This window comes from Fulmarus glacialis, unplaced genomic scaffold, assembly GCF_000690835.1.
Source record: "Fulmarus glacialis isolate BGI_N327 unplaced genomic scaffold, ASM69083v1 scaffold27435, whole genome shotgun sequence".
In the NCBI taxonomy this organism is placed as follows: domain Eukaryota; kingdom Metazoa; phylum Chordata; class Aves; order Procellariiformes; family Procellariidae; genus Fulmarus; species Fulmarus glacialis.
Window position 1 is genome coordinate 1,153 of NW_009215388.1, and position 11,943 is coordinate 13,095.

At 35.4% G+C, this 11,943-nt stretch overlaps 1 protein-coding gene across 2 annotated transcripts in view; it reads right to left on the bottom strand.

Annotated features, from left to right (window-relative positions):
- Window positions 1-1,703: 1,703 nt before the first annotated feature.
- The window catches only part of ASB5 (ankyrin repeat and SOCS box containing 5), a 31,452-nt gene continuing 21,212 nt past the window's right edge, over window positions 1,704-11,943 (bottom strand). For both annotated transcript variants that reach the window (XM_009578926.1, XM_009578928.1), the window contains 6 exons: window positions 9,349-9,428; window positions 8,137-8,244; window positions 6,393-6,543; window positions 6,125-6,259; window positions 3,847-4,038; window positions 1,704-2,425 (listed from right to left, as the gene is read on the bottom strand). In XM_009578926.1, coding sequence (XP_009577221.1) covers window positions 2,298-2,425; window positions 3,847-4,038; window positions 6,125-6,259; window positions 6,393-6,543; window positions 8,137-8,244; window positions 9,349-9,428 — 794 coding nt within the window. In that variant the 3' untranslated portion in view covers window positions 1,704-2,297. The remainder of the gene's footprint in view (window positions 2,426-3,846; window positions 4,039-6,124; window positions 6,260-6,392; window positions 6,544-8,136; window positions 8,245-9,348; window positions 9,429-11,943) is intronic.

The window sequence follows — 11,943 nt, forward strand, 5'->3', positions numbered from 1 at the left end:
GTACTTAGCAACAACTGAAAACATCAGTGTGTTATCAACATTCTTCTCATACTAAATCCAAAGCACAGCACTAGGACAAAATTTAACTCTATCCCAGCCAAAACCAGGACAGCTGGTTTTGGATTACTCTTCCGGCTAGTCTACCATTCTATAGAATTAAAGAGAAAGTAGTACCGAATACCTGTAAAGTCTTAAGATGGTCTTGTTTGCTCTTCGGATGACGGCAAGGATCAATGGGAATGGTTGGAGCAGACATTGCAAATGCCACAAGAGCATGAACACACCTATTTGCGATGAGATGCCTTGGACTCTGATGTGACTCTCAGCAAAACTTCTAACATCAGCTAGTTTTGTTTCGAACAGGTGTTTTGCAAAATAGTCATGCTTGCTGAAAACTAATCTTATTGCATAGAACATGAGAGCTTTTTTTTTAATGACACTTTTCCTGAGTCAAACTTGAAAAGCACTGTGCACACCTGAAGGTGAGGGTCTAAATGATCTCATTCTACATAGAAAAGTTCAACAGTGCCATGGTTGGCTTGGCACTTCCTTCTTTCTTAAAGTAATACACAGTAAGAGTATTGTACATAAAACCACAAACTACTAGTTTCTGGATGAAAACCAAAAACCCCCCAAATTGCTCCATTACAGAGTATGTACATTATGGACTCTTAAGCAGTTCCTCTGACTTGCATCTGACTTGCCTTTACAGGGACTCCAGAAGAAGCCCTCGCTAGAGTTTTTGCAGGGAACAGAAGCAAATTAAGATTACTTTTAACAAGGGCAAGTGTCAGCTGCATTTTTATTCGGTGGATGTAATTTAGCAACTGAGTAAGCATTCTTCTTTGTGAAAACTTCCGCTATAGTTAGTTCCTCACTTAGCGTCTTTCCAGTAGGAACATAAATACTGAAAGGAGTCACTGAAAAGGAATGCAAGAGGGTGAATCACCAAGGGCAAGTGGTAAATTTTTGGGTGTCTCATGCTTTGGTTTGCAGGAATTGAGTATCAGTCACTGAGGAAGTAATCTGTTCTCAAAGGATGACCAAATGAAAAGACTGAGAGAAGGAGCGCTGTATTTCGATAAAGTAGTCGGATCACCTTTTTTGACATGACTGGCAATCATCACCATGCAAGGGCAAAGGCAGAAATCCCATGGGTTTTCTAATGTCTCTTGGGGGTGTCAGCATTCCGTCTCTGGCTAGAGAGTTGAACAGTAACTTTTCAACCTGATCACAGAAATGCCTGCTAGAGCATTCTGGGATTCTGCAACATGATTTTTGGAGCTGGCTAATTGTTTATAAACCAGACAGCAAGAAAAATAATGTCCTTTTCAGAGTGATACCTGTCCTGATACAGGGAACTGATGTATTTCTGGAGCCTTGCATCCATCTCCTGAACTTGAGGTTGAAGATTCAGTATCCACATCTCTACGATATGCTTTCAGAAACCTCACAGATACTATACAATAATACATGTCTTTCTCTGAGGCAAATAATTATTTAATATGCCCATGAGTTGGGGTACAGCATTGTTATGAAAAGATATGGAAAGAGCCCAGATAATTCTGTTTTACAAGAGGAGATCAAAAGTATCACAGCATTAAGGCTTTTGGGGAATATTCCTCTGGAATTTTTAAAGTTACTAATTGTACTAATAAACAGAGAATCTATAAATTGTGCATGACCGAAAAAATTGTGATTATGTTCACAGCAGCATAATTCCAATTCACATCACAGGCAGTGAGGGAGAATAAAGGAAGTTTCTCACTGTCATTAATGAATTGTCTATATAAAGAAAAAGAAGAAAAATTGGCATTATTTGTTTTATTTTTATCAAGTATATAGTGCACCTATCACCAAGTATTTTTAGGTACACAAACAATAGAAATTTAAAAACACATAAAATAATGACTCCAAATGGACTGACTTAACAAATAATAATGAAGAAACTCTTTGTGGTTCAGGTGTGTCAAACAGATTTTGAAAGTACAAATACAATTAAAATTAACAGCACTAAAGCTATTTAGTAAGTGTTAAGCTAAAGCTATACAATCATTTCCCAGAGTATCAGCACACTTATTCAATTCAGCCTTATTAGCACCTTGGTACCAGTTGCTGAATGGCTCCCAATTATTATTATATACCAACACCAGGTGTCAAAGATACAATTTTTTTTTTTTTTAAAGTAATATGCAAAAGGCTTTTTTTCCACCCAGCAGTTCTTTAGATAAAACGTACAATAAACAGAGAGAAGAAAAAGTACTTGTTATTCAAGTTTCTAAAGGTTAATTACTATGTTATCTGTACTGTAAGAAATTCTTCAGTATTGTTGGCAACTGGAGCTGTGGGACAAGATGCAGTCTAGCTCTTCCTATATAATTTCGGATACATAGTCGACAAAGCTGACAAAGAGAAGATGGTGTGGCTGCAAACAAAAAAGAAAGGAGTTTAATTACACAACTATAAAAGCCAGTTCTTTCTTTTAAAAAGGTCTTGCACAATAATGGGATTTATAAAAAATAATGTTCACATTTTGCAAATTTGTGCTTTTTCTTCCTTCCTTTTCCTTCATTGCCCTTTTGCCCTCAAAGATAAAGACTGGGGCTGCTGAAACCTTATTAATAATCAGGGAAATACTCAAAAAAGCAAGGTCAGGTCAGCAAATAATTTGTGTTTTCAAATTAAAAACCTGCTCCCAGAAAATATCTGATGTCAACAACTTTAAAAACTGCAGGTTAGTTTGCTTTTTTAATTTTTTTTATTAATAGAACAGGTGAAATACATGCTACGGCACCGCAAGCTGCAGTACCAATGCATCACTGCAACAAGAATAGGCAGGCAAAATACCCCGAGATCCTGGACCATGTTTAATGGTCTCACTAGCTTATAATAATGCCTTTGTCCCTCTACGCCCCCTCTCTCCCTCAAAATGAACACATTGCTGTGTTTCTCTGGGCAATAAAACCATACACGTTTCATGCCAATTAATTTTTTTTTACATCTCTGCTGTGGCTTTTAAAAATCCTACTAGCCTTAGTAGTTTTGTGATAACCAACTGTTTTTAGAAGGTTTTTTTTAACAGCATTCAGACTACATAGATGTTTTCTGGAGGAAAACATTAATCAGTGCTACTCGTCAGTTCACCTCTAAAGAGATGCCCACTGTTATTGCAATAGTTTCGCTGCTTATTTCCCACCTTTGTCTTGTGGCTTATTTTCACGCTGTACATAGGTCAGCCTGAACAAATCCAGTTCCCTTTGGCATATTCTCTCTCTCTCTCTCTCTCTCTCTAAGGCAACAGACCTTTAGGAGTTTTAAGGGACTTTTAAGTGTCGAATCCTGTTTCTCAGGTTACTTATAATTCAGTAAAGAAAACTTAGAAAATGAAACTTATTATACTTTTTGCCTACAATCAAAATAAAGTACTTTATATGCACTTGAAAATATATTTTTAAAAATATTGGGACAGCTGGCCAAAACTAAATATATTTTTAAACTGAAATTGAAATATTCTGTTTCTTTTTAACAAGGTCTGTAACAGCCAATAAAAGTGTAGCTTTAATGTCTAATTTTGTAAACACCCAATAAACATAAGATGATACTTTTTCAGCTTGAATAAATTCTGATGCTGCTTGGTCAACAGGCTCTAGCCTGAGACTAAATATTACTGGGTATTTTTATAGTTAGAAAAGAATTTACCTGAATGTTAATATATTAATTTCATAAAGCACAATGTTAGCTTCAATAACATGGGTTGTTTGGAGTGTTGGAGTTCTTTTGGGGGGCGTGGGTTGTTTTTTTTAAGAATACAAGTTATAGTTGCAAAAACACACATGTAAAACTTACCTTCATGGAGGAGCAGCAGTCTCTCCACTAAGCTGCTTGGAGCAGCTAAATCAATAGGCCTCTCAAAATCTGTATTTTTGGCATTTATGTCTGCCCCAAATTCAAGGAGTAAGTTTACGATCTCTGTACTAGAATGCTGGGCAGCTGCATGGAGCGGAGTTTCCAAATGCTTTCCTTTCTGCACATTGGCACCTGGTGAGTAGATGCACATAAAGAGATGTAAGAAGAGATTAATTAAAATTGTCATTGAGTAAAGATGATGTTACAAAACAAACAAAAAAACTCCACTATCCTAGAATGACACAGTGAATTCAGCCACTTTATTAATTTTATTGCATAGCACTATAGCTAATCATATCAGTGGGTTTTTTTGAACCTATACACTTACCCTAGGTTTTATTACCTAAGTACAACTAGATTTTAAAGGAAAACACTTAATAAAAAGAAGGAAAAGAAAAATCAAATTAGGTCATTTGAGCATCATTGTTGCCCTAATTATAAAAAAATACATTTTGTACATGTTTAAGAAAATTTGCGCTACAGAAATATACTTTCCTTATTTAAGTCTTTAAAAAGAATCACTAAGCTGAAGTTTAGTATTTATATTTTTGTAAGTACACCAGCTCAAGAAGGAATATAACTTGGACGCTTTATAGTTTTTCATGTGTTGAAGCTGGCAAAGGGCTTGAAATAGATTCTCATCCCATCTAACCTTTATCAAGGATTTTTCTATAAAGGACTTAATTTTAAATAAGGTGGGGTACACAGTCAAGAAAGCTAATAGGGAAAAAAACCCAAACCGTTAATTCTCCCAATCCACAGAATTCTAATTATTACACTTTTGTACTAATAAGGAATTGCTAATTTATTTTAAATTAAAATGGACTAAATTAGTTTGCAATAACGCATTCAAGAAAAAATTATCCATACAAGAGTTAAACAAAACTAGCTAGTATGGAAGAATTTCCCTTATAGGCAAGCTATTAGTCCCCCTAAAACTGGGTTTGCCCCAGCAGTTTTCTAGACTATTCTAGCAGAAGAAAAACCCAGACTTCTTAAGAGAGCTTTACTGATCTTATGAGACGAAAAATTGGCTTCTTTACCAACTTTTCTCCCTTAATCAACAATTTTTGCCTTTTTAATTCCCATTTGAGTAAAATAATTTAATAATATCACAGGCCTAGCAATTAGATTTGAAGTCTGAATAACTCATTGTTCTCAGTAGTAACAACTTGAGAATACTTCCACAATATCATTCTCTTGCCTATTTCATTGTCTATTTGCTTTTCAACTTCTAATACTTTCTCATAAACTGATAAAATACGAAAAAATTCAGATTGACATAAGTAGTTACTTATATTCTCAATTTACATACCCTTTTCTACTTCAGGGCACCAACGAATGTAGAATATGCCCTTCTGTTACTGTTTTTAATGTATGGTAGTATTTGAATCCCAAAATATGCTAATTATACTTCTGTGGTTCTTAAACATAAAATTCTGACATAGGATAGTTAATCATACAAGGAGACTGACTTAACGAGAAACAATTTAACTGCTTGCTTAAGTTCTAAATAACCTGCAATTAACTAGAAAAACAATTCCGGTGCAATGATGGCAAGTCTGTAATTATTCATATATACATTTTCATTCATTGTGCTGCAGGACTCAAAAGCCTTGTATGTCATTACCTGAAACACAGCAAATGATCCTTTAGCTACGCTAATTGTGTCCCTGCACTTGTGCTGAAACAGAGTGAGCCTCCAATATCTCTTTCCCGTTGATTAAATAAATAATGTGAAATTTAGGATCAAATGCCTTTTACCTTACCTCTTCTCTCTGCAACTCAGCCTTTATGCCTTGTAAAAAGATCAATCAGAACATGCTCAAGAATGAAAAAGGGTGGGACTACATTGCTAAAGAAGTTCTGTTGAAAGCTCAATGATTGCTGTATAAAATTCCTTTCTCAAAGCTGATTTTTTACCTTTGTTTTTCCTACAGAAAATGAACATCTAGAAAGCTGTAGTAGGTGCTAAAAATTTTGAACATCCATTCTTATTGGTCTTGCTTCCTTTTTCCCTCATATGCTTGCTATGCCACAAAAAAATGAAAGACATAGTAAGTTATTATAAGAAAACATGCACCACAGAATATACTTAGAAGTAGAGCCCTGCAAGGAAGGGTTCTAGTTTCATTGATTGAGCACAGCTCACTTCAAAAGTGAGTACAGTACGCTTATTTTACAAACTAGTCACATTATTATTTAAATCATGACATACCTGCATAAAGAAGCTTTCGAATACAATGGATCTGCTGAGAAACACATGCTACATACAGAGGTGTTCCTAAATGAGGAAGATCTTGGTCAACATCTATACCCCAGGATATCAGTACCTCCAGACATTCACTGTGACCTGTCAGTACAAAGCATGACAGAGTTTGCTCAACTTCAGTAAGCTGTCTCATAGACAAAACCGGACACATATCTTAACACTATTATTGAGACATTTGTCAACTGCTCCATGTTTGCTCAGCAAACTTTCTTACCTCTGCTGGCTGCTTCATGAGTTGGTGACGGAAGACAGGACTCCCACTGAGCTTTGGCACCATACTCTAACAGGAGCTCAGCACATGCCGCACTGCCTCTCGAACATGCATTAAATAAAGGTGTCACTCCATCAATGGTTGTAGCGTTTACCTAGAATATATAAAATCTACTTAGAAGCAGAATTGAAAGAAAAGCTTTCTTTCTTTTTAAAAACTTTTTAAACAGGATATAGTTAGAAATTGCATTAAAATACTAAAAAAATTACTGGTTAGAATAACATAGCTTAACTGATCAGTCTCTGTGCTACTGTCTTCCTCTCACCACACCCCTCAGTTGAAATTAGTTTACTATTATTCTTGTTAAACTATCTTGAATAAACTAAAGTACACCTGGAATACTAAACAGCACACATTAACATCTGGGCAGTAAATAATTTTCAAAAGTCATTGCACTTAGCTTGTTTCATTGATATAGAAAATCTACACTTTGTGTAGTAATGGGATAATGGGGACCTTCTCTCCGCAGAGTTCTCTGTCAAGAACGCAAACTCCCTATTAAATGTGAGAATTATTTGCCATTTTCTTCGTGGTTTTGATCTCCAGGTCGGAGTGATACTTCACAGGATGGAGACAAAGCTACAGGCTCGCTGTTTTAATACCAACCTCACCACCTCACTAGTTAATTGAATATTCCCAGTGTGAGAGAATGAGGAGAGAAACTAGACAAATTTGTGAGGGATAATAATACTAAAGGAAGGATCACAGGTATTAGGAGAGGGCTCCTTCCAGGACTCTGGCCTATCCTCTTCCATGCACCCCCCAAATCCACCAAAACAATTAAAAGTACTAAAAAAATTCGGATAGGAAAATGAAATTTGTTCTTATCGTTTTGTATATAGTACCTATGGTTTTGTATCTTTAGAATCTGCTAGCCGAAGTGGAGAGGAATTGTTTTTGGAAACATATATGTATTTTTTTCTTTTTCTTTAGTAACACAGACATATTCTACATGGTTCTTAAAACTGAATTGTAAGGACAATAAATATTTCTGTCACAAAGATCAGAGATTTGGGAAACTACGCATTTGAACTCCAATGTCAGCAGAGGTTGTAGTGAAAGTGGTCTGTAAAGTTCCATTTTTGTTTTGGGATAACAGACAGCCTGTGTCAGGAGTACAGAAAAAAGCAGTGCTTTTTTGTACTCGGACCAAAGAATCTTAAGAGCACACAGGTGCAGTGTGACAAAAGACAGCCTGGAGATTAAAAGAAGTGTCTCCTGCAAGCCACTCAAAGCAAGAGGAAACCAGTAAAGGAGAGGGACGCATTCTATATTTTAGAAGAGAACTAATGTAACGAAATTCAGAGAAGAAATAAGGCTGGTGACATCCTGCTAGCAGATTCTCTCCAATTCATTACTCTGCCTCAGAGTCTGCCCAACTCCCATCTATTTTCCCTGTTACTGTTCTTCTGTTTGATATTTACTCTTACACATACAATTACGTGGTTTGTTTGGTTGGGATTTTTTTTCTTTTAACCTAACATTTCTCTAATGATGTTTCTTTGACCCATCACTTTCCTTTGCTAGCTTTCAGATGGCAGCTTATTGTAATTAAATGAGATCAACACAATCCATAGGGTGAGTAGAGAGAAATACCAATTAAAAAAAAATAAAAATTAAGGAATATATCCTTCTCAGTTAAACCAAGGTTAGCATTGGACTTCATATACAAAAAAACACCCCTTACATTTGCTCCTGCTTCCAGAAGGATTCTTGCACATCCTACATGATCTCCCAGGCAGGCTTCATGAAGTGGAGTTACTTGGTCAATTGTTAGTGTGTCTACATTGTACCCCTAAACAAGACATGAATGACATATGAAGATCATACAAAAGCTGTTAGCTGTTAAGAGTCGTTTCCTCACACTACTGTTCAAATGAATAGTTTACAATACTCTAAATAGGCTTAAAACTCTACTTGCAATAAATAAATCTTCAGTGAGCATAAAAAGACTCTTTCATCAATCAACTTATATAACAGAATAAAAGTAAGTTGTCAGCTCTTTTTTTTTTTTTTAAATCATAGGATATAGAGGGTATAAAGATGGAAACAGACTGCTGAGATGCACAAAAGGCAACAGACACTAGTCGCAACATGGTGAATTCCAATTAGTTACATGGAAAAAAATTTCACTGTGGGGACAGTGAAACCCTGGAAGAGGGGTCCAGAGAGGTTGGTTGCATCTCCCCTCTTGGTGATCTTTAAAACTCAACAAGGCCCTGAGTCTAAACTGTCCTGTGATTCTATGATTCTCTGACTTAAGGTCTGAAATATCTAAAGCCATGAATTTTAGCACGGAAAACTCTTCTTGATTGATAAAATCATCAAGCCCTTGAAATTTTCTGCAGTAGATGTTGTTTGATTCTTAAGAACTAATAGTTGTATCTATTGGCTTTCATCAAGTGTATTCTATAGTATAATTCCTCAGTATTGTAGTAGCTAATATGACAATACTGTAATATTAAAATTTAGCGGTTCACAGCCTCTCCCTTTGCTATTAACAGAATATATTTTTTTTTAAATCACAACTATGCAAAACCCAGAATCTTTCAGTGATTCTTCCCCTCAACAAGTATCTTCCTGACTAGCTCTATTTACCTGAGGGCTTAAAGCAGTAGAACTATATTGACTTATACCTTGCAAGAGGGGAAGACTGATATACATTTAGATACAGCTTTGGTAAAAAATTTTTTTGGGGGGGGAAGTTTTAAAACATACAGAGGAAATATTTTAAATATTAACTTATATCTTATCATAGAAAAAATTCCTAAATGTGTATTGCTCTGAAAAATTCAAGTGAAAAAAGCAAAGCAAAGCATACTAAATCTGCATTAATAATCTATGCTGAGAAATTAAGTAACATTAAAAATGAAAGCAATTTTAAGAACACAGCCTTCACCTGTGACAATAAAGTCTTTAGAGAAAGAAGACGTCCTTGACTGGCTGCCTCATGCAGAGGTGAGCGATCTGCCCAAGAACCTATATAATAACAACATTTATTGAGTAAACCATATGAATTAGAAGGATTTGGAATGCATAGAGCAAAGCAGAATATATAATGCACAGAATAAAGTCAACTGTCCTATGAAATTAATTTTTCCTCTTTAGAGACAGTATTTCAAATGACCAGTTTCTAGACAATAAAACTTGCTCTATTATTAACTGTAAACATCTCTAATAAATGATTATGTGGTACAGAGAACAAAATATTGATATATTGATTTCAGTAATCTGATTTAATAAATTCATCAGTTGCCATATTTCTCACTTCTATTTTTGCATTGTTCATCTTTTTAAAAGAGTAATAAACTTATTTTTGCAGTTGGCATATAGAAATTTATAGACTTCAACAAGTTGGTATTTGAACTTAAGCCAGACATTAACCTGCCTGAAAATGTCCTGAGAAAGCTGATATATATGAAAATCAATATGGAAATCCTTATGTATGATGAGATTAATCTGCAGCTACTACACAAGTGCAAGGAGAGAAATTTAGTGAGAATCACACTAAAAAAATTGCTGTAGTAGAAATACGATTTTAAAATCTAAGTTATCATTCTAATAGACTATTAGGGCTAAAAATAGTTAGATATGCTTAATGTAAAGGTTTGGCATTTATTTTCATTTATTTATCACCCCCAAAAAAGAAAGGGGGAAAAAAAAAAGAAACCCAACAACAACCCCGCCTTCACACACATACCCCCCCTTAACTCCTAACCCAGGTCCCAGAGTCATCCTGTGGCTCCTGATGAAGAACCTGCCCTTTCCTCTAGAAGACTGGCCACCGACAGGTCTCTCCTAGCCAGACAGGGTTGCAGGAATAGCTGATACCAATTTATTGTAAGAATTCTGCAAATCAAGTTTTGAGAGATTGTGCAAGGAGGAACCATCTTCAAAATATATTATGAATGACCAATATTTATCCCTGTAAGAAGAAAATCACTGGAACTATAAAATGCTAATACAATCACTCATGTGAGTTATATCAAGCCTCCAAAAATCCCTGAAGAAAGGAAGAGAGAATTAGTTAAGTATGATGAATTGGTAACAATGGCAGATGACTCTCCAATGTGTAAATGTGTTTGACTCGTCCGTTGCAATGGACTAGGACTGCCTGCAAAGCCAGTTACTGCATTTTAGTGACAAGGCAATGAATTTTATATGAGAAGACTATTGCTGAATCGCTGGCAATCATCAGTCTAAGCTCTAAGGTAACTACTCACTAGAAATAGACCCTGTTTCTGTTTCCTATTGGATCCCTTCTGTCCACTAGCCTGTTTCAGAAAGTACACTTTTGGTTACAATAAACAAGCCCCTCAAATCACATGAAGAATTACCGAAAAGATTAAGACTGCTCAACCTGGAAAGAAATCAGGGCATAGTTAAAAACATATGAAATAGTGCACAATCTGGAAATTGAGATAAAACCTCCATTTTCCTAGAGGTGTTAGTGAATGAAACTAAAACTTACTCAGATGTAAGACTGTATCTTCTCACAGAACATATAACTACACTGTGGAACTCAGCACTACTGGATGCTATTGAGATCAAAAACTTAGCAAAACAAAAGCACAGCTGAGTATTTAAATTATTGTAAGACTATATAAAGCTGATCGCAGAAGTTAAAAAATAGAGAAGATTAAAGCTTTGTAAACCTGATCTTAAAAATGCATGGGGATTTCTACTATGTCAGAGTATCCAGTATCCGTGAAGCTCCTTGTGCTCTTTCATCTGTCGGAGTAGATGGACCATAGGCAAGATCCAGCTTCCACTACTGTTTCAGAATTATTTGCACTAAGCTCTGATCATCTGTGTGTGCATGTGTATGTACATGCACACACATCGTTCCCTACATTTTTTACTTTAGGTTTATTAAATGCAATATTTTGCAATTCCTATTGCTAGTCGGAATAACAGCTAAAAAACCCCATACACAAAGTGACTGGGATTTTAAGGGGTATTATACTACAAAAACTGAGCTCAGAAATATTAAAGTGACCTGATTTTGACAAAACATCAGTATTTTCTCCCAATAAGCTCAGATATATTTATCCTATTGTAGGCTGGATGTGTGCAATCGCTATGAGAATTTTGACCAATGTTTTCCTTCTTCTGTAGTATCTGAACCAGCACTCGAGTCATTCTAATTCAAATTAATTAGAACCATTAAGTTCTCCTGCTGGCAGCTGCAAATAATTCCTCAAAAATTATTAAAAGCTGTATTTAGAGGCTGCTTTTGAAATTTTGTCCCCCTGTCTCTACAGATGAGAACTTCTCTCTCTTGACAGTTTATCCTACTTCTAAATTAACAAGAAAAAAAAAGACACTTCACTACTATATAGAAAAACATCTAATAAAATTGTAAGTGTCATGAAGTTTTTACGCCCATTAAATACACTCACACTTTGGACATTTTTGTAGCCATGTATAACTCTAAACAGAACAAAGATGTAGGTAAGTCTGAAAGCAACATTTTTTCCACTTTTGTTTCCTT